The 22,115-nt window shown below is 34.0% G+C and overlaps 2 protein-coding genes across 2 annotated transcripts; one reads left to right on the top strand and one right to left on the bottom strand.

Annotated features, from left to right (window-relative positions):
• The first annotated feature begins 3,037 nt into the window (after positions 1-3,037).
• LOC306858729 (mitochondrial-processing peptidase subunit beta-like) lies at positions 3,038-11,131 on the top strand. Its single transcript, XM_079399410.1, has 13 exons — positions 3,038-3,132; positions 3,370-3,486; positions 4,660-4,746; positions 4,827-4,956; positions 5,035-5,233; positions 6,251-6,330; positions 6,465-6,571; positions 7,821-7,964; positions 8,040-8,200; positions 8,276-8,361; positions 9,082-9,170; positions 10,358-10,433; positions 10,942-11,131. Exons 1-13 carry the CDS (start codon positions 3,052-3,054, stop codon positions 11,004-11,006), a joined length of 1,422 nt encoding a protein of 473 aa, XP_079255536.1. The 5' UTR covers positions 3,038-3,051; the 3' UTR covers positions 11,007-11,131.
• On the bottom strand, positions 11,077-21,174 carry LOC306858728 (dnaJ homolog subfamily C member 2-like). The gene is made up of 17 exons (XM_079399409.1): positions 20,957-21,174; positions 19,658-19,848; positions 19,501-19,576; positions 18,727-18,825; positions 18,492-18,633; positions 18,334-18,414; positions 18,173-18,238; positions 17,510-17,601; positions 17,314-17,435; positions 16,130-16,279; positions 15,963-16,051; positions 15,791-15,860; positions 14,267-14,454; positions 13,560-13,660; positions 13,370-13,480; positions 12,381-12,541; positions 11,077-11,238 (listed from the first exon to the last, which is right to left on the bottom strand). Exons 1-17 carry the CDS (start codon positions 21,009-21,011, stop codon positions 11,170-11,172), a joined length of 1,863 nt encoding a protein of 620 aa, XP_079255535.1. The 5' UTR covers positions 21,012-21,174; the 3' UTR covers positions 11,077-11,169.
• Between the last annotated feature and the right edge of the window lie 941 nt (positions 21,175-22,115).

A 22,115-nucleotide genomic window follows, 5' to 3' on the forward strand; every position in this document is an offset into this window, starting at 1 on the left:
CTTAAGCTTCTTGAGGGGATATACTGATGCAACAGTTCAGATAGGTAGCCGGGTGCTTGATTGTGCAAAGATTTAAAAACAAATAGTACAATTTTAAAATGTATTCTAAATTGTACTGGCAACCAATGAAGGGCCTTTAAAAGTGGAGTAGCGTGATCCCTTTTTTTCTTTTTCAAAAGAAATCTTGAGGCAGCATTTTGGATCAACTGAAGTCGGGCAATTTGGGCTTTAGAAATGCCACAGTATAACGAATTGCAATAATCAAGACGTGACGTGATAAAAGCATGCACCGCCATCTCCAAAGTCTTATCAGTGAGGAAATGTTTAATTTTTGCAAGTATACGGAGCTGACGAAAACTATATATACGATTGGTTAATACCAGTATACATTAAATTGCAGTAGTCTAGTCAAGATGAGATAAAAGTATGTAACTCTCTAAAACTCAGCACAAGTTAAAAAAATCTTAGCAAGGAGTCTGAGCTGAAAAAAAAAACTTGATTTAACTACTGCATTTACTTGCTTATCAAAAGTCAAAGCAGAATCAAACAACACCCATTTTTTTTTTTTTTTTTTACAATAATTCAGATAGCACATGAAGGCAGCATTAAACCACCTTATTTTAAATACAAAAAAGACTGAGTAGATGATCTTAGACCTCAGGTCAGTTGGAGTTCACATTCACATGGTTAATGCCTTTATCTGTGTATACAATTTGCTCCTGTGTACTGCAGAGATTGTATATTCTGCATAGACTTAGTAATTATGGAGTGGACCAGAAATGTTATAGAGAGCATAATTGGATATAGTTTGGTAACCTTAAAGTTCAAGCAATGCAATATCTGGTAAAAATATCAATGAATGCCATAGGGAAAAGGGAACATAAGTTCCTTGAGTCATTATATGAACAGTCGGTTATTAGTGAAGTGCAGAAAATTCTAGCTGACCCATTCCTCTGGATATATTGCACACAGTACGAGTATGAATTGTTGCCCTCTGGAAGATGGTACAGGTTACCAGAATGTCTGTACAATCGTCTTTAGAAACCTTTTATTTATGACTCAAATAAAGTATTGTTTTATTCATGCAATGGTAAGCATAGGGATTTTGTTGTATTATGCATGGTTGTATTTATTGATTTTGGATCCAATGTCTTGTCAGTGTAAACACACCTTGAGTCCAAGACTAATTTCTCTTTGGGGATAATAAAGTGCATTTAATTTCATTCAATTTCATTCCCTAACTGTACATTCAGTGTTGAATGACAGTAAATGCTGACTTGAATGTATCTGTCAAAAGTATATTTGCATGATTGTTTTGTATCCATAATTCAAGAAAATAACTTCTGCTGGAAAGTGTCAGTTGATGTCATAATCTCCATTGACGCTTATGTCTGAATAAAAAAAATCAACTTCTTGACTTATAATTGAAGTCTCTTATATTCTAGTTTTCTATTTGTCTGTTTGCTGACATGCTGCTGTGATTATTAGCATTTTAAAGATTGACAACACTTTAGCTGACATGTTTCAGAACTGTTGATTGTATGCATTTGTGTGTGTACAAAATAAATGGTCATGTGTGACATTTGTGTTTGTGTGTTAAATTTAATGATCACCATGTGGTGACCAAATATATTTCCAGAAGCCTCATTGAGTAAACTGGAGCTACAAAGTACTTAAGCTTTGCATCTACACACACTAGGTGTAACAAAGTCATTAGTAATTGCCAAGCTGTAACAAAGTCTGTTAAACAATATTAATCCCTCTCACCTGTCTCAACTTTTTGGGTTATCTGGACCTTCTTACAGGGCTAAGTCTTCATCCACTCCTTCATGCAAAGGATCCATTGGCTCAGGAGATGAAGATCACTGGCTCAATAAGATTCATCCATGTCTGTGTTCCAGTGTCCTTGTTTCTGGAGGAGCCCTGGTGCAATCCAGGTCCAGTTGGGTTTTATTTCGGGCCGGTCGGTGTTGCTTTTAAACACCACTAGGATTAAAGAAGATATGCCCCCAAAAAAGTGTGAATTGACTTCAATTACTGAGTTTTTAATCCAAAAGTACCACATAGTAGACCAACTGCTTTGCATCTCAGCTTAGTTTTGCTGAATGTTTAATTGTGAGACTAAAGCCCTGTTCACACCAAGCACGATAATGATAAAGATGACTATAACGATAATGATATAAGATATTTTAGGATATAAAAAAAATAAATGAATAAATAAAATAAAAAAATACAAGATACGTTCACTCATATGACCAGCAGATGGCAGCTCCGAGTAAGAAATACAATATACACAAATGCCCATTAAAACAAAGATAAAATAACAATAATGAAACATGACATTTTTTATTTTAGTAATTTTAATTGTGCTTTTTCTTAATTTTAGTAGTTTTTTAAATACTATTTATTGTTTAATTAATTTTTATGTCAGCTTCAGCTATTTATTTTCTAGTTAGTAGTCCTTTAATTTTAAAAGTTGCCAGGGCAACATTTATATAATAGCAGTTCAGCTACTATTCGCATAAATGACAAAGATTTAAAAAAAAAAAAAAATCCGTATGTTTTTTTTTACTTACTCGGAGCTGCCATCTGCTGGTCATATAAGTGAACTTATCTTATTTTAGTATTATTTACATCCAATAACGATGACTGTTCACTAACGTTTCTAAATATGTCTGCCAAATATTCCATGCATTTTCTCAATCAAAATATTAAGTCGTAATTTTAGATAAATCTGCACACTGCATATTTGCAAAAATATCGGATAAATATCACATTAATAACAATCTGGCGTATGTGTGTTTTTAACTTTGACTCAAGCTGCCATCTGCTGGTCATATAAGTGAACTGAATCATGTAGTTTCACATTTCGTAAAAATGATAAGATCAAGCGGTGCATAGGCTGAAACCGATTTTTCATGTGATCTAAATTATTATTTAAAAAAAATATATTATTATTAGTCTGTGCCGCAAGCACGTTGAATAACGCATGACGTAAGCGTGCTTCTGTCCAATCCGAACGCGTCTTTTCAATATCGTCATCCAAACAGCATGGCGGCGTCCGTGCAGCGTTTCGGCGCAGCGGGGAGACACTTTATAAAGAATTTATTGACCACAAGAACCATTAACAGGGTGAGAGATTACAAACACAACATTAATATAATTTAGAACCGCCAAAATATTGAAAACCACGTCCTGGCAATCATTTAAAACAGTCGGGTTGAGACTGGCGTGGTTGCTGGGTCTCAGTGATGAAAACGTACATGATAATATAACATGACTTAATTTGATTAGTACTCAGAATCGTATATTTACCCATATATCCTGCTGAGTAAATCATGGTTATGTGACGTGATGTGTGTATTTCAGACCAGATCCACTCAGGCTGTCAGTCAGGTGGTATTAAATGTACCTGAGACGAAGGTCACGACCCTTGATAACGGGCTCAGGGTGGCATCTGAAGACTCTGGCCTGTCCACATGCACGGTGAGCTCACCATCAAAATCAGCTAAATGTGTTTGATCTCAGGTGGCTGATGAATCTGAGTATGGGACATTAAAATTAGGGTGACAATTTTATTGGGGTGATTTCTTTAAAAAAAATTAAGTCTCAAACTGAAACTTGTTTTGGGGAAATGTCTCCTTGTGACCTATATTTGTGGGAGGTTCCTACACGCCCATGTCTGAAATAATGATACATAATGCATTTAATTTATTGCATAGCACAGTAGAGTCACATCTTAATACGCCAAGTGAGTTTTAATTGTTTTCAAATGTCTTCAAATCAAATGCAAATTAACAACAAACAAATATAGGCAACAAAACATTCCAACGTAACACAATCAAATATAATTACACGTTTTACATGGTCTTTGTATCAAAATGTGTTATGCAATGTGATCAATCAATTTTTACCTCCTTCTTCCCAGTGGTATTTTAGCATTATGTGTCTTCATGTAGTTTTATTCGTCTGTTAAATATATCTATTTATGCTTAATTTATTATATTTATTTCCACTTTTATTTTCCATTTTGATGTTTTAGCCAAGGCAACATTTCTAATTTTTCTTACGTTTTTCATTTAATAATTTTATTTAGGTCTTATTTCATAATTTTAAATATTATTATATGTTTCATTTGTTAAATTTTTTTATTTGTTGGCAACTTTTCAAATTTTTGCTTTTCATTTAATTAAAATATTTAATTTTATTTAATCCTTGTTTAATTAACAAAATATTTTAATAGTTTTAGTTTAGGCTTATGATAATAAACATGTATTTTAATTTATTTGAAAATGCATTTTCTTTAGAGCATCTGAATAAAAATGATGGCAGAAATGATAGCTAGATACACTTAAATGTTTATTATTATTTTTATTACAGAATACAACTTGCAGTGAAATGAAAACCTCATTAGGTACAAACTGTGCATTAAATATAGCTTATATAAATATTAACTAATAAAAATAATAATAAATGTGATCAAATAATCAGTAATAATAATAAACAAAATAGCATGAAAGTAGAATTGGGGGAAAAAAGTTCTGTGAAAGGAAGTAAATGATCACAGAATTTACAAAATATGGACAATTCAGGTAAACTACACTTTTTCCATTGAGATGACTGGGAAAAAATTTCCCCTATTCTGATCACATGATGCAGGTTGGTCTATGGATTGATGCCGGAAGCCGGTATGAAAATGAGCGCAATAATGGTACAGCCCACTTCCTGGAGCACATGGCTTTCAAGGTATGAGAAACGATAAGAAATATGTCTGAATATTAAAACAATGTAGTGTAGAAAGCATCAGATCTGTTGCTGTGTTTCAGGGCACCAGGAAGAGATCGCAGCTGGACCTGGAGCTGGAGATCGAGAACATGGGAGCTCACCTGAACGCGTACACCTCCAGAGAGCAGACGGTGTACTACGCTAAAGCTTTCTCCAAAGATCTGTCCAGAGGTAAACCATCAAACACAAACTCGTCATGACGGGCAGCGAGGCATTATGGGTGTGCTGTAAATGTGTCTCTGTTGGCAGCGGTGGAAATCCTGGCGGACATCATTCAGAACAGCACACTGGGAGAGGCCGAGATCGAGCGCGAGCGTGGCGTCATTCTCAGAGAGATGCAGGAAGTGGAGACCAACCTGCAGGAAGTGGTCTTTGATTACCTGCACGCTACAGCCTATCAGGAAACACCTCTCGGGAGAACCATCCTGGGGCCTTCAGAGAACATCAAGTATGTGTCTCTCGTTTACTGTCCAACTGTCCTCAGTTAAGACACCAAAGATGAACAGGGATTAAAAAAAAAAAGAAAAGATAAATGATTAATCACAGTATATTAGGACAGTTGTTTTGTATTACAAGTTTTCTGAAATGTTATGTTTAAATGTGATGCTAATTTGCATACATTTTCAGAACATAAAGGCAGGTTAAAAATTCTTGTTTCATTTTGTTGATGTTAGTTTTTTTTTTACTTGTATTACTTTTAAAGTTAATTTTAGTTTTTATTTATTTCAAATTAGGAATTTCAGTGCTTTAACTTGAGCTTTTGTCAAGCTGCCAAGGCAATATTTTTAAGTTTTTCATCTAATTATATAATTTCAATGAATAAAAATGTCTATCTATCTATCTATCTAATTTATTTACTTATTGATTTTCAGTGTTGTCTTTACTTAAAAAAAAAAAGACAACTAACTGAAATAAGTTTAAATTTGTCATTAATAATTATTTTATTTTATTTCAGCCTTACTTCAATTAACATATTACATAAATGTATTATCATTATAGTTTTAATGATAATAGCCCTGCGTCTTGCATCTGAAAATTTCATTAGTTCTGCAATACAAGTTTTTGGAAATGTTTAAATGTACAAAAGAGGCTTTATATAATTAAATATGATCAAATGTATATTCATTTTCATACATTTCCTAAACAGAAATCTTAAACCCTGGTTCAAAATGTTTGAATCTGTTGACATATTAGAGTTAAAGGATTTTGTATTTCTCTTTTTATCACTCCATAAATCAAAGTACTGTCAACAGCCTGAAAAAAACCCCAATAAAATTGTGTTTGTGTGTATGTATATATGTGTATGTGTGTGTGTGTGTGTGTATATATATATATATATATATATATATATATATATATATATATATATATACACACACATATACACACTAAATTCTTAAAATTGAGCAGCGCTTGAAAAAACTAATGTTGCCTTAAACTGTTCCTACATTTTGATGTTCTGCAGAACTATAAATCGAGGAGATCTGGTGGAATACATCACAACACATTACAAAGGGCCGCGGATTGTTTTAGCTGCAGCCGGAGGTAAAGCAGCAGAAACACAGTAAATCAGCTTCACTGAACGTGTTCACATCACTTCCTTTGGTTTAATCGTTTAGATCTGTTACTGGCTCAGAGTTTGATCACTAATACTCCAGCACTGTTTCTCTGTCTTTCAGGAGTGTCACATAATGAGCTTATTGATTCAGCCAAATTTCATTTTGGAAAGCTGCCGGCCAGATACAACGGAGAGACTTTACTGCCCTGCCATTTCACCGGCAGTGAGGTGAACGGACTTACATCATTACATTTACACAACTACAATTCATTTTGGGTTAATCGAGCTCAAACTCGTGTGACAACCCTTCAGTTATCATAGAAAGTACTTTAGATTCAATCCTCTTTTTGTTAAAATCATGTTGACAGTTTCTAAAACTTCTATTGTAAGAGTATTATTGTAAATACAACTTCATGATTTGAGGGACGATTAGTAAAGTGCTATATTGTGCTCATTTACTAGATCTAAATTTTATTTTCAGCAACTGCTAGAATACATTTACATGATTTAAAGTTCAATATAGGTTTTCTAATACTGTACATTACTGCAGCACCACTTTTCAAAGCAGTTTGTCTCTTTAAACCCCGCCTTTCTGAAAAGCCAAGTCTGCTCTGATTGGTCAGCTGGCCCAGTCACTCAAAGTGTGGTAAAGCCAGGTTCATAATGTGTTTTATTTTGTTTACATATTAGAGTTAAAGGATTTTACAGAGGGGATTATGTGCTTTTGTTGAAGTTGATTTTTGTTTTAGTTTTTATTTCCATTTAGTTATTTTAGTACTTCAACATCTTAAACCTAATTCAGTTAGTTGCCAAGGCAACATTTCTAATTAAGTTTTTCATCTAATATTTTATTTCAGCCTTAAGTTAACAAATGTTTTTAAATAGTTTTTGTTAATCATGATAATCCTACTTTCTTAAAATGCATGGTCATTGGAGCAAGTTTCTTTAAATGTTATGTTTGAATATACAAACGATTATATAATTATTGTATGCACTAATTGGCATATTTTCAAAACAAATCTGAACATTGGATAAAACCAGGCTCTTTTGCTTATTTTTTTTTATTTATTTTTTTACAGAGGGAATTATGTACTTTTGTTAATTTAATTTTGCTAATGTATGAATATAGAAAACATTATATTTATTATATGTACTAATTTGCATATACGTCCAGTACACAAATCAGAACACTGCATAAAACCAGGCTCAAATTCTTGTTTATTTTGATTTTGTTGCAGAGAGGGAATTGAGTGCTTTTGTCAATTTAGTTCATTTTTACAGATATTACTATTTACATTTACTTTCACTAATAAATAGAAATAATGGCAGGACTACAAACGAGGCAGGAGTTTTCTGTAGGAGAAATGAGCTCATTTTAGAGATTTACATGCACAGACACATTAAATGAACCTGTAAAACGGCATAATACAGGCACTTTAAAAGACTTACCTTGAGTTCTACTCTCGATTCCTCACAGATCCGTGTGCGAGATGATAAGATGCCTCTGGCTCATATAGCCATCGCAGTGGAGGCCGTCGGCTGGTCACATCCAGACACCATCCCGCTCATGGTGGCCAATACGCTCATCGGGAACTGGGATCGGTCACTCGGCAGCGGGATGGTAGGAGGCGCTTTCACTAAACCATTACACTGAAAAAGAGCCGAAACCCCTCTAACCACACCTGTTTTCCATCAGAACTTGTCCAGTAAGCTGGCACAGATGGCGTGTCAGGGGAACCTGTGCCACAGTTTCCAGTCCTTCAACACCTGCTATACCGACACGGGCCTGTGGGGGCTTTACATGGTGTGTGAACCAGGAACCGTAGGCGACATGATACGCTTCACGCAGCTGGAATGGTGAGAGCTCCACCTTCACTGGGCTTTCTGTCAAGCTGAAAGATGAGCAACTAACTAACACCCGGTTTCCTTTAGGATGTCTCTGTGTACAAACGTGACCGAAAGCGAGGTGAACCGAGCCAAAAACCTGCTGAAGACAAACATGCTGCTTCACCTGGACGGTAAGAGCAGCGGCGCGTAATAAACAGGGTTCATGAAGGCAAATTAGGACCTTTTTAAGCCCGATTAATGGAAATGAAATGGAAAAGTTTAAGGAGAACCAAATGAGTTGTATTAGCAATTGAAAATACAACTTCCAAGTGATCTCCATTACTTTTAATTTAATTTTACAGACATAGGAAACAGAAAATCTAGTATATGGAAAGAATTTTTACTGTATCTTCAGATCATACTGCAAAAAGTGTTTTTGTCTTGGTTTCTAGTGCAAATGTTTTAAAATTCTTAAAGATAAATGTAAAAATTATAAGTTTTGTTTTCTGGGAAATGTACCAAAATGAAGTGAATTTGTCATAAAGGACAAATATCTGCTAGCGGAGTGAGAAAAATAAACTTAAGGGAAAACTAATTTTTATAGCCCATTGACATTTGTTTTTGTTTTAAGCATAAACTCTAAATTTCGTTACATTTCTAAAAAAAAAAAAAAAACTTCATATCTTCATTTTGCATCTCAAATAAATGTATCATGAGTTACGGATGTTTTGCATTGGAAAACAAGACAAAAATACTTTTTATTTTTTTGCAGTGAATGCAAAATTTAATTTGTAACTTTACAAATGTAAGACTTTTAACTTGAATTTAAGACCTTAACTTGTGGAAGATTTTTTAAGAAACCCTGAATAAAGCGATCAATCTCTTGCATGTTTTTTTTTTGTCTCGAGTAGGATCCACTCCCATCTGTGAGGACATCGGCCGGCAGATGTTGTGTTACAGGCGCAGGATTCCTCTGCACGAGCTGGAGGCCAGAATAGATGTGAGTAACACACAAGCTGACCTTTGACCTGCCATCTGACCCACATTCAACAGCATCTATCGCTTTATTCAGACAGTAACTGTTTCTCATGGGGATGACTGTAAAAATAAATTTGCGTAAAGTTCGTGCATTCGATTTATTTATTTGGAATAATTATAAGAGTTAATTAACTAATTAAAGGGCAGTCGTGGCCTAATGGATAGAGAGTTGGACTTGTAACCCGAAGGTCGTGGGTTCGAGTCTCAGGTCTGGCAGGGATTGTAGGTGGGGGGAGTGAATAACCAACACTCTCTCCTCCCTCAATACCACGACTGAGGTGAGACCCTTAAGCAAGGCACCGAACCCCCAACTGCTCCCCGGGCGCCGCAGCATTGGCTGCCCACTGCTCCGGGTGTGTGTTCACTACTGTGTGTACACTTGGATGGGTTAAATGCAGAGCACTAATTCCGAGTATGGGTCACCATGCTTGGCCACACACCACTTCCCCCTTTCCCTTTAATATTTAATTTAACAATAGGGAAATAATATCCTATTATTTGATTTAAATAAACTATTGAAAAATAGGAAAACTGACACTTTGGATTAATGGTCTCACATTTGTGCTGTCTTCCATTTTCTCTTTTAAAATAATGGATGTTATTAAAAAAGTGAAAATTAGCAGAAATAAGTTAATAAACTTTTATTTGCATGAGGTGAGAAGTTTCTTATTGCTTGTACAATAATTATTTAACGATAGTAAAATATTTACATTTAAAAATAGGAAAATTCACCTGCTATGGTTTAAATGGTTTTGTCTTGCATTTTAAATATGAAAGTTAGCAGAAATAAGGGAAAAAGTATGCTATTGACATGCTGATTTAAATGGTTTCCATCTTGTATTTTCTCTCAAAATGATTAATGTCATTTTAAATGCTATTTTTTCTACATTAACAAGGTAGATATTTGGCTCAACTACTTTCTTAACTAGTAAAATTAATTGTGCAAGCCCCAATATTAATCTATATGATAATATTTTAAAATAACTGCATAATTATCATCATTATTATTGGGAGGAAAAACATCGACATTCAGGATTCGGACCGCAGTCTCACCCCTGTAAATGTAGAAATGACCTCCTGTCCACATGACAAGCTATTAGCGTGTGAACGGGGCTCTAGTCTCAATGCTGCTGCTTCTCCTCCTCTCAGGCCATAGACGCCACAACCATCAAAGACGTGTGTATGAAATACATCTATAATCAAGCTCCTGCTATAGCAGCCGTTGGTGAGTATTCATATTTTCTCTGTAATACCCCAGCTCTGGTCCTGGAGTGTCTTTATAACCAAACACTCCAGTCCTGACTGAACTCATCACTCCAGGAACTAAAAGTGAGCTGAGTAGAGCAACGGGAAACGCTGCGGTTACACTTTACTTGAAGGGGTGTGCATAACACTGACATGACACCTTCATAATATATGAAGGAGGTTTTATGCATGTTTATGACAACTGCCATTAAGTGTCATTCGCTCCGTTATGTCATTTTTAATGCAAAAATGACATTGTTTGAGAGTAAATGTTATGGGTAAAGGTAGGGTTAGGTCAAATAATGTCATCTTTGCATTAAAAATGACATAACGGAGCAAATGACACTTAATGGCAGTTGTCATAAACATGCATAAAACCTCCTTCATATATTATGAAGGTGTCATGTCAGTCTTATGCACACCCCTTCAAGTAAAGTGTTACCAACGCTGCTTTCAGTGACTGATACCTAAATACTTATGGTTTGCAGGTCCGATCGAGCAGCTCCCGGACTATAACGGCATCCGCAGCGGCATGCATTGGTTACGGCCGTGAGGAAGAGAAGCAGTACAGCGTCTGCGCATTAACAGTCACAAAAACAAGAGAATTTAATGTGTGCTTTTTCATGTTTTTTTTTATTATAAAATAAAGAACAACACAATAAAGTTAAAAGACCATGTTGTGTGTGTGTGTGTTTTCCTTCCCTGCAGCACTTTTGTCATTTCTTGTTTTTAGTGGTGACCTGCTCCTGGGCGGCTTTCTTAGCCTTTATCATCTCCACCAGCTCCTGCAGAAACACCAGAGACAGAGAAACACATCAACAGCTGTGTGTAGAGATCAGCCTTTACATTATTATCAAAGCGTGTTACATGCATTATAAGAAGATTTCATTATTACTTATTGTTATTAATAACACTAAACATTAATTATTATTAAAAAGATAGTTGTTTTTAAATTACTTATTACCTATTTCTAGCTTATTAATCAGCTTGCGTTATAATAAGTGTGTTACAGACATTTTATTAATTAGTATAATTAAGGCATCTTTAAATATTATTAATATTTATAAAGAAATCTTAATTACTTGGCTTCTAATTCTACATTATTAATCAGCTTGCATTATAAAAAGATTGTGAATTACAATGTTAATTTATATAATTAAGATATATAAAAGTGTATAATATTTAAGTATTGTTTAATACTATTTGCTTAAAGTATTTAATATTACTTTAGATTTGTAAATAAGAATTTGTATTATTATTTAGAAAGATATTTTAATTACTTGGCACCTTATTCTAATTCTACCTTAATATTTGTTATTTCTTCTTTATTTCTTGTCATTTGTTCTGTGTAATATCCAAGTAATAAAGTTATTTTCAATTGTATTATTAATAATAATTGATTATTGTTGTTAGTTTAATTATTTAATATTTTATTTTATTACATACTTGACAACTTATTCTAATTCTACCTTGTTAATATGTTATTGCTTATTTCTTTGTTCTGTGTATTAATTCTTGGGCAATGCTGTGTGTAAACAATTATCGTTTAAAGGAAGTCGTGGCCTAATGGTTAGAGAGTCGGACTGGTAATCGAAAGGTTGCGGGTTCGAGTCCCCGGCCGGCAGGAATTGTAGGTGGGGGGAGTGAATGTCCAGCGCTCTCTCCACCCTCAATACCACGACTGAGGTGCCCTTGAGCAAGGCACCGAACCCACAACTGCTCCCCGGGCGCTGCAGCATGGCTGCCCACTGCTCCGGGTGTGTGTTCACGGTGTGTGTGTGTGTGTGTGTGTGTGACACCAATTTCGAGTATGGGTCACCATACTTGACAATACGTCACGACATTATGCTAAAAGTGTACGTTGAATTAAGAATTAAGTTGCACAAGCCTGTCAGTTTTTGATAAGTAATGATGCAGAAGATCAAACCTTGTATCTCTTCATGCAGTCTTTCTTGGAGCGTCCGGGCACGGCGCCAGAGATCTTCTCCCAGCGCTCCGGTGTGTTCACCGGGAACGTCTTCAGCGCCTGCTCCAGCAGCTTCTGCTCCTCTGTGGTCCAGGGTGAGGGGTTGGACTCGGTGCTAACAGCTGGAGGAAACGTTTGGATGAGTGATTGTGTTCAGAACAGGACTGTTTTTGTGACAACGATAACTCGTATTTTAATCATAATGCTTCACTCGAATATTTGCCTGCTGATTATTTATTAAGAAAACAATGCATTTTAATTTAATTTAATTTGGTTATCTTGCATTGCTGTGGTTGCCAGTGTTTTCTTTCACATGGTCATTTGCGCTGTTTTCTGCGAGCAAATATTCTCTTAGTTTGAGCTTATGTTAAAGTGCCTTAATTATAATATTATCACCTCTGTGACACTTTTATTATAATGCAAGCTGATTAATCATGATTTTAATTGTCATTTTCATTTCACTAGTTTCACTAGTGAAATGAAAATGACAATTAAAATCATGATTAATCAGCTTGCATTATAATAAAAGTGTCACAGAGGTGATAATATTATAATTAAGGCATTTTTTATTAATAGTAATATTTATAAAAAACGAAGAGAGATCTTATTTTATTAATTGGCACCTGTTTGTAATTCTATTTTATTATAAAAGTGTGTTGTGAATATTATAATTAATATTTGACATTTTATTTGTTCTGTGTAATAATGCTTTGGCAATCATCTTGCATAATAATAAGAGTGTGTTATGGATATTATAATAATTAATATTAAGATATTGGAATTGCACTAATATAAAAATATTAATTATTAATAATTATTATTATTTATTAATTAATTAAAGAGAAAATTATAAATTATAGAAAAATAAAAATTATTTTCTTGCAACCGTATTCTAATTCTACCTTATCAATACTCATGATTAACTGTTTGACAATTATCATGTGACTTACAATCAAATCTCTCTGATGGCACAGCGTTGTCTACGGTCGGAGGAACAGCTGAATGCTCCTTCTTAAACTTCTCAAAGGCCTTTCGGTTAATCTCGTCTTTCTGGTGAGGATCTGCCATCAAGAAACCAAGCAAATTAGCCGTACTACTCCAATCCAGCGTCCAGCATAAGCCCAGAGCACTGTTACCTACCCAGCTTCTGTAGTGTTTTTGCTTTATTGATGACGTCTTTGGCGGTTCTCTTCACGCCGCTGCTGGAGTGCTGGTTCATGTAGTTGGCGATCACCTCCCACCTGTCCAATCACAGCACACCTCAGTCAGTTTCTTTGTTTGTGTTTAAAGCCATTCCAGCTTCTGTGGCTATTTTCATGGCAAGAAATATTATGGCTGTATTTTATGATGTTTTTCTCATTTATTTTTGCTAAAAACTCCAAAACTGTATTTGGCTCAACTCTGTTAAAAATGTCTAAAACCAGCACAATCTAATAAAACGTGCTTAAAGGATAAAGGGATTCGGCAGACAGAACATGCTGGAGGATCTTCCCCTAGTATTAAAAACTTGTGGGTCATCCTAGAATAACCAATTCTACAGCGAGTATAAACATAAATATCTGGTCCCATTGGTTAGAAAATAGATAAATTCTTTTTTCAACATTGGGACTAATTTCATGGAGCTTATTCAGTGTATATAGATCCCACTCTGTTTGCTATTTGTTATTAACATAGGAACAAATGATTGGTTTTAAATCCATAGATACAGCACAAATTTAGAGATATGCCAATAATGCTTCTTTTGCAGCCGAGTCGGCTTCCTCATTTCCTTTGATTCCACAGGGCACACCTCAGTCAGAAACACTGGATCACCTGTAATATGGCAGAAGGTTTCCATGGAGACTCACCTGGCATTGGTTCCGGCGGGAAACAGGTTGACGGCTTTGATGAGCAGCTGCAGATCTTCCTCGTTCCAGCCTCTGTTATTGAGTCCTCCTCCTCCTCCTGCGCTGGTGTGCTCAGCCCCGCGCGCCGCCTGCTGCGTCTGCATCTCCGCCTCCTTCTCCTTCTGCATCTGAACGTTCACCTCCTGCACCTGCAACACGCAGTCGAGGCTTCAACCACAGAAACAAAACCTCGGAGCAACTTACACGACTATTCAGAAGTTTGGGGTCAGCAAGGACGTCTTTTAAATACATTCAAATTGATCAAAAACAGCAGTAAAGTCATTTATAATGTTGCTAAAAATTTATATTTAAAATAAACTCTGTTCTTTTGACCTTCCTATTCATCTAAAAAATCCCCAAAATATATTATTATTATTATTATTATTAAAAGACTAATTATATTCATATTTATTTTTGTAATTGGAATATTACTGATAATTTAGTAATATTTTTTTTATATTTGAAATAAATGTTATATATTAATCATAATAATAACAATACTACTATTTTAAATTATTTTAATTATAATTTTTTACTAATAATTATCAGTAGTATTGTTGCTGTTCTTTTGCATAGATTGATAAATGAATAATAACTGTATTAAATAATTTTAGTAACTGTAATTTATTACTAATAATTATCATTAGTATTTTTGCACTTCCTATACAAAAATAAATAAATCACTGTTTCCATTCCATTCCAATTAAGTATTAAGATGTATATGTATTACACATATTATAATATAAAATACTATTATATTTTTAATTTTATTACTGTTCATAATTATAAAAAAATGCTAATATAATTTTATTAAAATATTTGTATTCATATTACTTGGCACCTTATTCTAAATCTACCTTAATATTTGTTATTGCTTTATTTTTTTTATCATTATTTGTTATGATTATAATATATCTTATTATATGATTATAATAAGAGTGTATACAGATATTATAACAATTACAATAATATTAAGATTTGTCGATTGTATTATTATTATTATAAATAATATACAATATAAGTATTAGTATTATTATTTATAATTCTCAGAAATGCTGTTTCTTTTAAACTTTCTATTCATCAAAAAATCCTAAAAAAATAAAACGTATAGCAGTTTCCACAAAAATATTGGGCAGCTGTTCTCAACATTGATAATAATCAGAAATATTTGTTGAGCAGTAAAGCAGTATATTAGAATAATTTCTGAAGATCATGTGACGCTGAAGACTGGAGTAATGATGCTGGAAATACATCTTTGAACACAGGAATAAATTACATTTTACTTTATAAAATGTAAATATATATTTTATACTTTAGAAAAATGTACTGTTTTTACTGTATCTTTGATCAAATAAATGTAGCCTTGGTGAAAATAAGAGACTTTTTAAAAACATTTAAAAATCATACAGACCCCAAACGTTTGTGTACATACACAGATTTATAGCTTAAAGCAAAGTGTGGTTGTGTCCGGTTTGTGTTTCTCACCTGTTTCTCTAGAGCCACTTTACTCTGCTCTTTATTCCCAGAGGCCAAAGCTTCATTCAGCGTCTGCAAACTACAAATAAAACCAAAACTCAATATTTCTCCCACATACAGCTGTGTTTCAGAGAATCAAGTCACAAGAACAGCAGTAAAACATCATATTTCCAAGCTGTACCTGGTCAGCTCCAAGCGGTCGCAGAGTTTCTCCACCTCCTCCATCATCCTGACGCTGTCAGCTTCGTTGTCTGTGAAGTAGTTGTGAGTCTGAGAGAAGCAGAGACAGAGATGAGGATGGGAAGCTCAGAGAGCTGAATGTGTGAGATCATACTGAGGGTTTCCTGCCTTGCAGGTCGTCCTGAGCTTCTGCCGCTCTTTCTTGATGGCTTTCTTCTGGGCTTCTTTCTCTTTCTTGGCCTGCTGTGCCGCCTGTCGCGCCGTCTCCTCCTCCTTCTCCCTCTGCACCCGCGCTGCGTCCTCCTCCGCCTGACGCGCCTGCACACATAAAACAATGAGAGAGAACTGAGGCTCCCTGATAGACAATATATACAACTGATTAAAGCGACTAATTTAATTTACAGGATACTTACATAAAGTACTGAGTAATGTAAAGTAACTACCGAGAGCCTAATATGGGTTAAGATCATTGTAATGTCTGTGGTAAGTATATATATTATGTAGAACTTGACTGTAAAATAAAGTGATACTGCAGTGTTTAGTCAAAAAGCACTCCAAAATAATTGGAAAAAAGAAAATGTGGTTCTATTAACAGAAAAAATGAATAAAAAAACAGGCACAGCTATTGATTGATGGCCAAATATCAGTCAATAAACTGGCATAAAAAAAAGATTAAAAAACATTAGTTATAAATAATATAGTAATATAAAATATGATAACATATATACATAATTATGATACACATATATATATACATACACATATATACATATATATATAAATAAAAGATACATTTTGTGGTGCATTACTGTCTTTTGTATTAGCTTTTTTTAAATATGTCTATGCAGTTTTTTAATTCATTTTTAATTTGATACATCAACTTACACTTAATTAAAATGACAAATATTGCCTTGGCATCTAGCAACTTTAATATTTTATTTCAGTTAAGCTTTATTATATATATATATATATATATATATATATATATATATATATATATATATATATATATATATATATATATATATATATATAATTCTTTTTAGTTATTTTTTTTATATATCTCCAAAAATATTAAAACATACAATATATTGGCGATGTAATAAAACAAATACATGAGTTACAATAAAAAATTAAGCAACTACAAACAAATACAACACAAATAATATATTACATCTGCAATATATATAAAACAAATGCTATATATATATATATATATATATATTTTTTTTTTTTTAATATAAAATCGCTAAATATATTGTGTGTTTCAATTTATGTATACAAATAAAATATAATATCCAGATGTAATCTGTTGATATTTGGTCATTTGAGAAGTGTTGAGTGGCACTGACCCGCTCTTTCTCCTCCTGCTCTCGTTTCTTCGCCTCGGCTTTGGCCTTCTTCTCCGACTCTTTCCTGGCTTTCTCCTCCTCTTTGAATTTCTTAATTCGCGGGTCGCAGTTGTAGGCCGTGTCTGCATCACATCACACACATTCACACGGATGCCCACAGTGAGATCACGTCTCTCGCGTCTAACCTCATACTTACCAACGAGTGTCCGTATCCTGTTCATCTCTTCCTTCTTCCTCTGAGCTCGAGAGGCTCGGTTCTGTTTCTCAATCCACCTCCTCTCATCTCGACTGATACAAACACAGCAAAATCACACACAAACACAAGAGGGAGACAGTGTTATTTTAGTATAATTGAGAAACAATTATAGCTTTAAATTAGTTTAAAATTAGTTTTTGTTTTCTTTTTTATTAATTAAATCAATTTAATTAGTGATTTATTTACAATTGTTAATTTTAATTAATATTTTCTGTTTTAACATTAATTTTAATTAATTAGATCAAATACCACATAGTAGAAAAGTGTTTTTTTTTTTTTTAATTCGTTTCATTTGTATATTTTCTGTTTTCACAATTTTAATTAAAAGTTATTTTTTAATTTAAGTTATTTTGTTGTGTGTTGTCATTTTTATCAGCCTTTTTTTTTTATGTCTAGATTTTGGTTTTTGTTACTTTCAACTCAAAATCAATACAAATTTGGCAACTAGAATTTTCTTTTTTTTCAGTTAAAATGTTATTTTATTTTAAGTGACGGGATTTTTATGGTTTAGTTTGTTAACTATAATAACCACATGCAATAATAATTACAATTGTACAAAACACTAAAGCAAAACCAATAACATATGATCAAAGTATTATTTACCATTCAGCTTTTTCCTTTTCCTCTTCATCTAAATATGAAAATTCTCTCCACGAGTCAAAGTTGTACCTTCAGAAACAAAAGGAAAAAATATTATAATTTTTTTTGTTCTTCCAGCATTAGTTCGCCTCAAAATCTATGAATAAATGTGATATTTTACTTACCAAAAGGAATAGAAATTATCCACCTCTTCAAAAGACGCGTCCGCAGCTCCCAGATTCGGGATGTGTTTTTTAAAAGACCATCTGATTGAGAAAAATACAGCAGCGTGATCTCCAGCACTCAACCTGAATCATCTGAATCAGTCATGTGAGGCACTTACCTGCTGTTCCTCTCAAACACCGGCGCAAACACCTTGAAGAAGTTTTCTTTGCCTTCTGCTTTTGAAGGAACCATGTTGTCAAAAGTGGGATCCACGCTGTCAAACGCTCTCCGCTTCACGGGATCTGACAGGATCTCCATTGCTGCGTCATACGAGAGCAGATAAAGGACCTCAAGACTGATCTTCAAACACAAACACCTTTATTTCACTTATAATAAAGCGATAAAGTCCAAACCTTTTGTTATGCAAGTGAAATAATCATTATCGCCCTTCACAATCTGCTCTCCTGCAGCTTTCCGCTTGTCCGGGTGATGTTTGAGGACCATGGCTTTATCTGTGAGAATATTGTTCATTTAAAACAACAGTTTTTATACTGTAATTTATTTCTGTGCTCAAAGCTGAGTTTTCAGCATCATTACTCCAGTCTTCAGTCTCACATGATCCTTCAGAAATTTTCAAACATTTCTGATTATTATCAATGTTGAATTTTTGTGGAAACAAATATTTTCAGGATTCATTGATGAATAGAATGATCAAAAGAACATCTTTTGTAACATCAAAAACGTCTTTACTGTCACTTTTGATCGGTTTCATGCATCCTTGATGAATGAAAGCATTCATTTCTTTTAAAAAATACAAATAAAAAATCTTTCTGACTCCAAACTTTTGAATGGTAGTGCATCACGGTTTCCACAAAAATATTGGAACAAAACTGTTTTCAGCATTAAATTAGAAATGTTTCTTGAGCAGCAAATCATGTGACACTGAAGACTGGAGTAAAAATAAATTACATTTCACATTATATTCACATAGGAAACAGTTAATTTAACCTAATTTAATAAACTTAATAATATTTCACAATTTTTACAGTATTTTTGATCAAATAAAAGCAGCCTCGGTGAGCAGAGGAGACTTCTTTCATAAACATAAAAAAATTGTAACTACAAACTTTTGAGCTTTATTCTACAAAGATTTTGAAACGCATAAACACACACAAAGTGAAACTTACGAGCAGCTTTGATCTGTTTCTGGGTTGCTTTGTACCGGACGTGTGCGAGACCTAAAACAGCGTAGTGATCTTGGTTCTGTAACGTTAAGAGAAACGTGTCAATGCATTCAGTTCACAGTCTCACGGCTCTGACACAGAGACACGTCTCCACACACACCTTCCAGTCTTTGGGGTCCAGTGTCTTTAGCATGGGATACTCCTCCAGCTGCAGCTCCTCATCCTCCTCTTCCTCAGACAGCTCCTCCTCTTCCTCCAGCTCTTGAAACGAGGCCGACACATTTCTACTCCTGCGCTTCAGAAACGCCTCGAACCAGCGACCCACAGGCTCAACCTGAACCTGCACTGAGGCTGAGACAAACACACAAGGCAAAAATCCATTTCAGAAACAGTATTTTCTTCTACGCTTAAAACAAACAGAATATTGAAGGTCATTTCAATACATAAATTATATTCATTTTATTTAGTACTTTATTTTACTTATAATTTAAAGCTTTTTTTTCTTTCCCACCCCAACATATAACAGTGTTAAAATTGTGTGTGTGTATATATATATATATATATATATATATAGCACAACTGTTTTCAACTATTTTAATAACAGAAATATTTTATTGTTTTATTATTATTATTTTTTATTATTATTAATTACTTTTTTTTACTTATAATTTATCTTTAACTTTCCCACCCCAACATATATATATATATATATATATATATTTTATATATATATATATATATATATATATATATGGGTAGTTGACAAATAAAAATATGACTGTGTCCTATGATGTGACAGCAAAAATGTAGAAAAAAGAAAGCTTAACATACAAATAACATGAGAAAAAGGTATCTTCATTCTTACAGTTACAAATAGCAAGTTTATCTTCAATGTTAGCTATTTATTTTTTTACATTTTCTGTCACACTATAGGACACATTACGTCAACTATATATATATATATATATATATATATATATATATATATATAATAGAAAACAATAAACATATTAAACAATACAGTTATTAGTACAGTATCTGCTACTGTTCATAAAAAAATTATCAGGGAATTTTTTCACAGCCATCATTCTTATATAAAGAGTCCATCTTATTAAATCTTATTTAATGCACATTTGCTCTATGACCGTTTTTCAACAGCAAGATTACTTTTTACTGTGTTTTCATTATTTTGAGAGGGTTTTAGACAAAACTTCTCTTTCCATAAATTAAAATCAATCCAAAACAAACGTAAAGAAGTGTGGAGACAGAAAGGGTGATGATTTGTTTCTAACTGCGTCTTCATTCATCTCAGCTCGCAATGATTAATGTGAGCGACAGAACATGACAACACGACCTAATCACAACATGTGAACATGAGAAATCATTCCAGTATAATGTGTGTTTAGTGCAGATGAGTGAATGTGAGCGGGATGATGCGGATCATTACTGTCACACTCACCGGCGACCGCGTTATAAAGCACCGTAAGCTGCCCGTCTAGCGCCTCCTTCAGCATCTTCACTAGTTCACACACACGGATGACCTAAAGAGCTCGCATTAGCGTGAACGATCGGCTTGATTCGGGGATTTTGAAGCCGCTGTTTCGCTCGGGTCTGCCAGATCCACATGGGCCCGCACAGCTGTCTGCTACAGAACTCCGTGTTACACTCACAGCCTTCCGGCGCGCTACGGCGCGCTGACATATGGTTCCGTTACCGCAGAGCTTACACCAATTCACCATGGTAACGATAGTTCCCGCCAAAATACTACTGTAAACCATACTAAATAAATTAATATTTTTTTGCAAATCAATGTAAAAATCAGAATAACATTCTTCTGTACGACAGTGCCTGACTAATATGGCACTACAGTTTTATTGAGAAATTAAGGCAAACTCATTCATTTGTATATGTATTTTATATGCAACAATTTGTAAATAGGCTTAAAAACGAGAATAAGGCGTTAATTTTCTACAATTCTTACTCATTGCTGTAAGAAATAAAAAATTGAAATCAGTTGGTGTTGTGACTTCATTGTGTTCAAACTGATCGTTTCTAAATAATATAATTATCTATATCGTGAATAATGTGATATAACATACTGTAATACAGTATTTACAGTAAAAATACTGAAATACTACTTTGTAAAATTAAATAAGCATGAATTAAAGAGTGCAACCTATGATGAGGCTATATATAGTATCTCCAGTGAGTACACCCCTCACATTTCAGCCAAAATTTTAGTATAATTTCTCAAGGCAAGGGACAATACTGCACAAATGAAACTTGGATATATTTTAGAGTAGTCAATGTGCAGCTTGTATAGAAGTACAAATTTACTATCCTCTAAATATAACTCAACATATAACCATTATTGTCCAAATAACTGGCAACAAAAATGTCAAAACTGTGTCCAAAGTGTCAATATTTTGCTGGGGCACCATTGTTATCTAGCACTGCATTAATCCTCCTGGGCATGGAGTTCACCAGAGCTGCAGTCTGTTGCTGGGATCCTCTTCCACTCCTCCATACTGACATCACAGAGCTGTTGGATGTTAGACACATGGTGCTTCTCCACCTTCTGCTTGAGGATCCCCCACATGTGCTCAACAGGGTTCAGG

This window comes from Barbus barbus, assembly GCF_936440315.1.
Source record: "Barbus barbus genome assembly, chromosome: 39".
In the NCBI taxonomy this organism is placed as follows: Eukaryota; Metazoa; Chordata; class Actinopteri; order Cypriniformes; family Cyprinidae; genus Barbus; species Barbus barbus.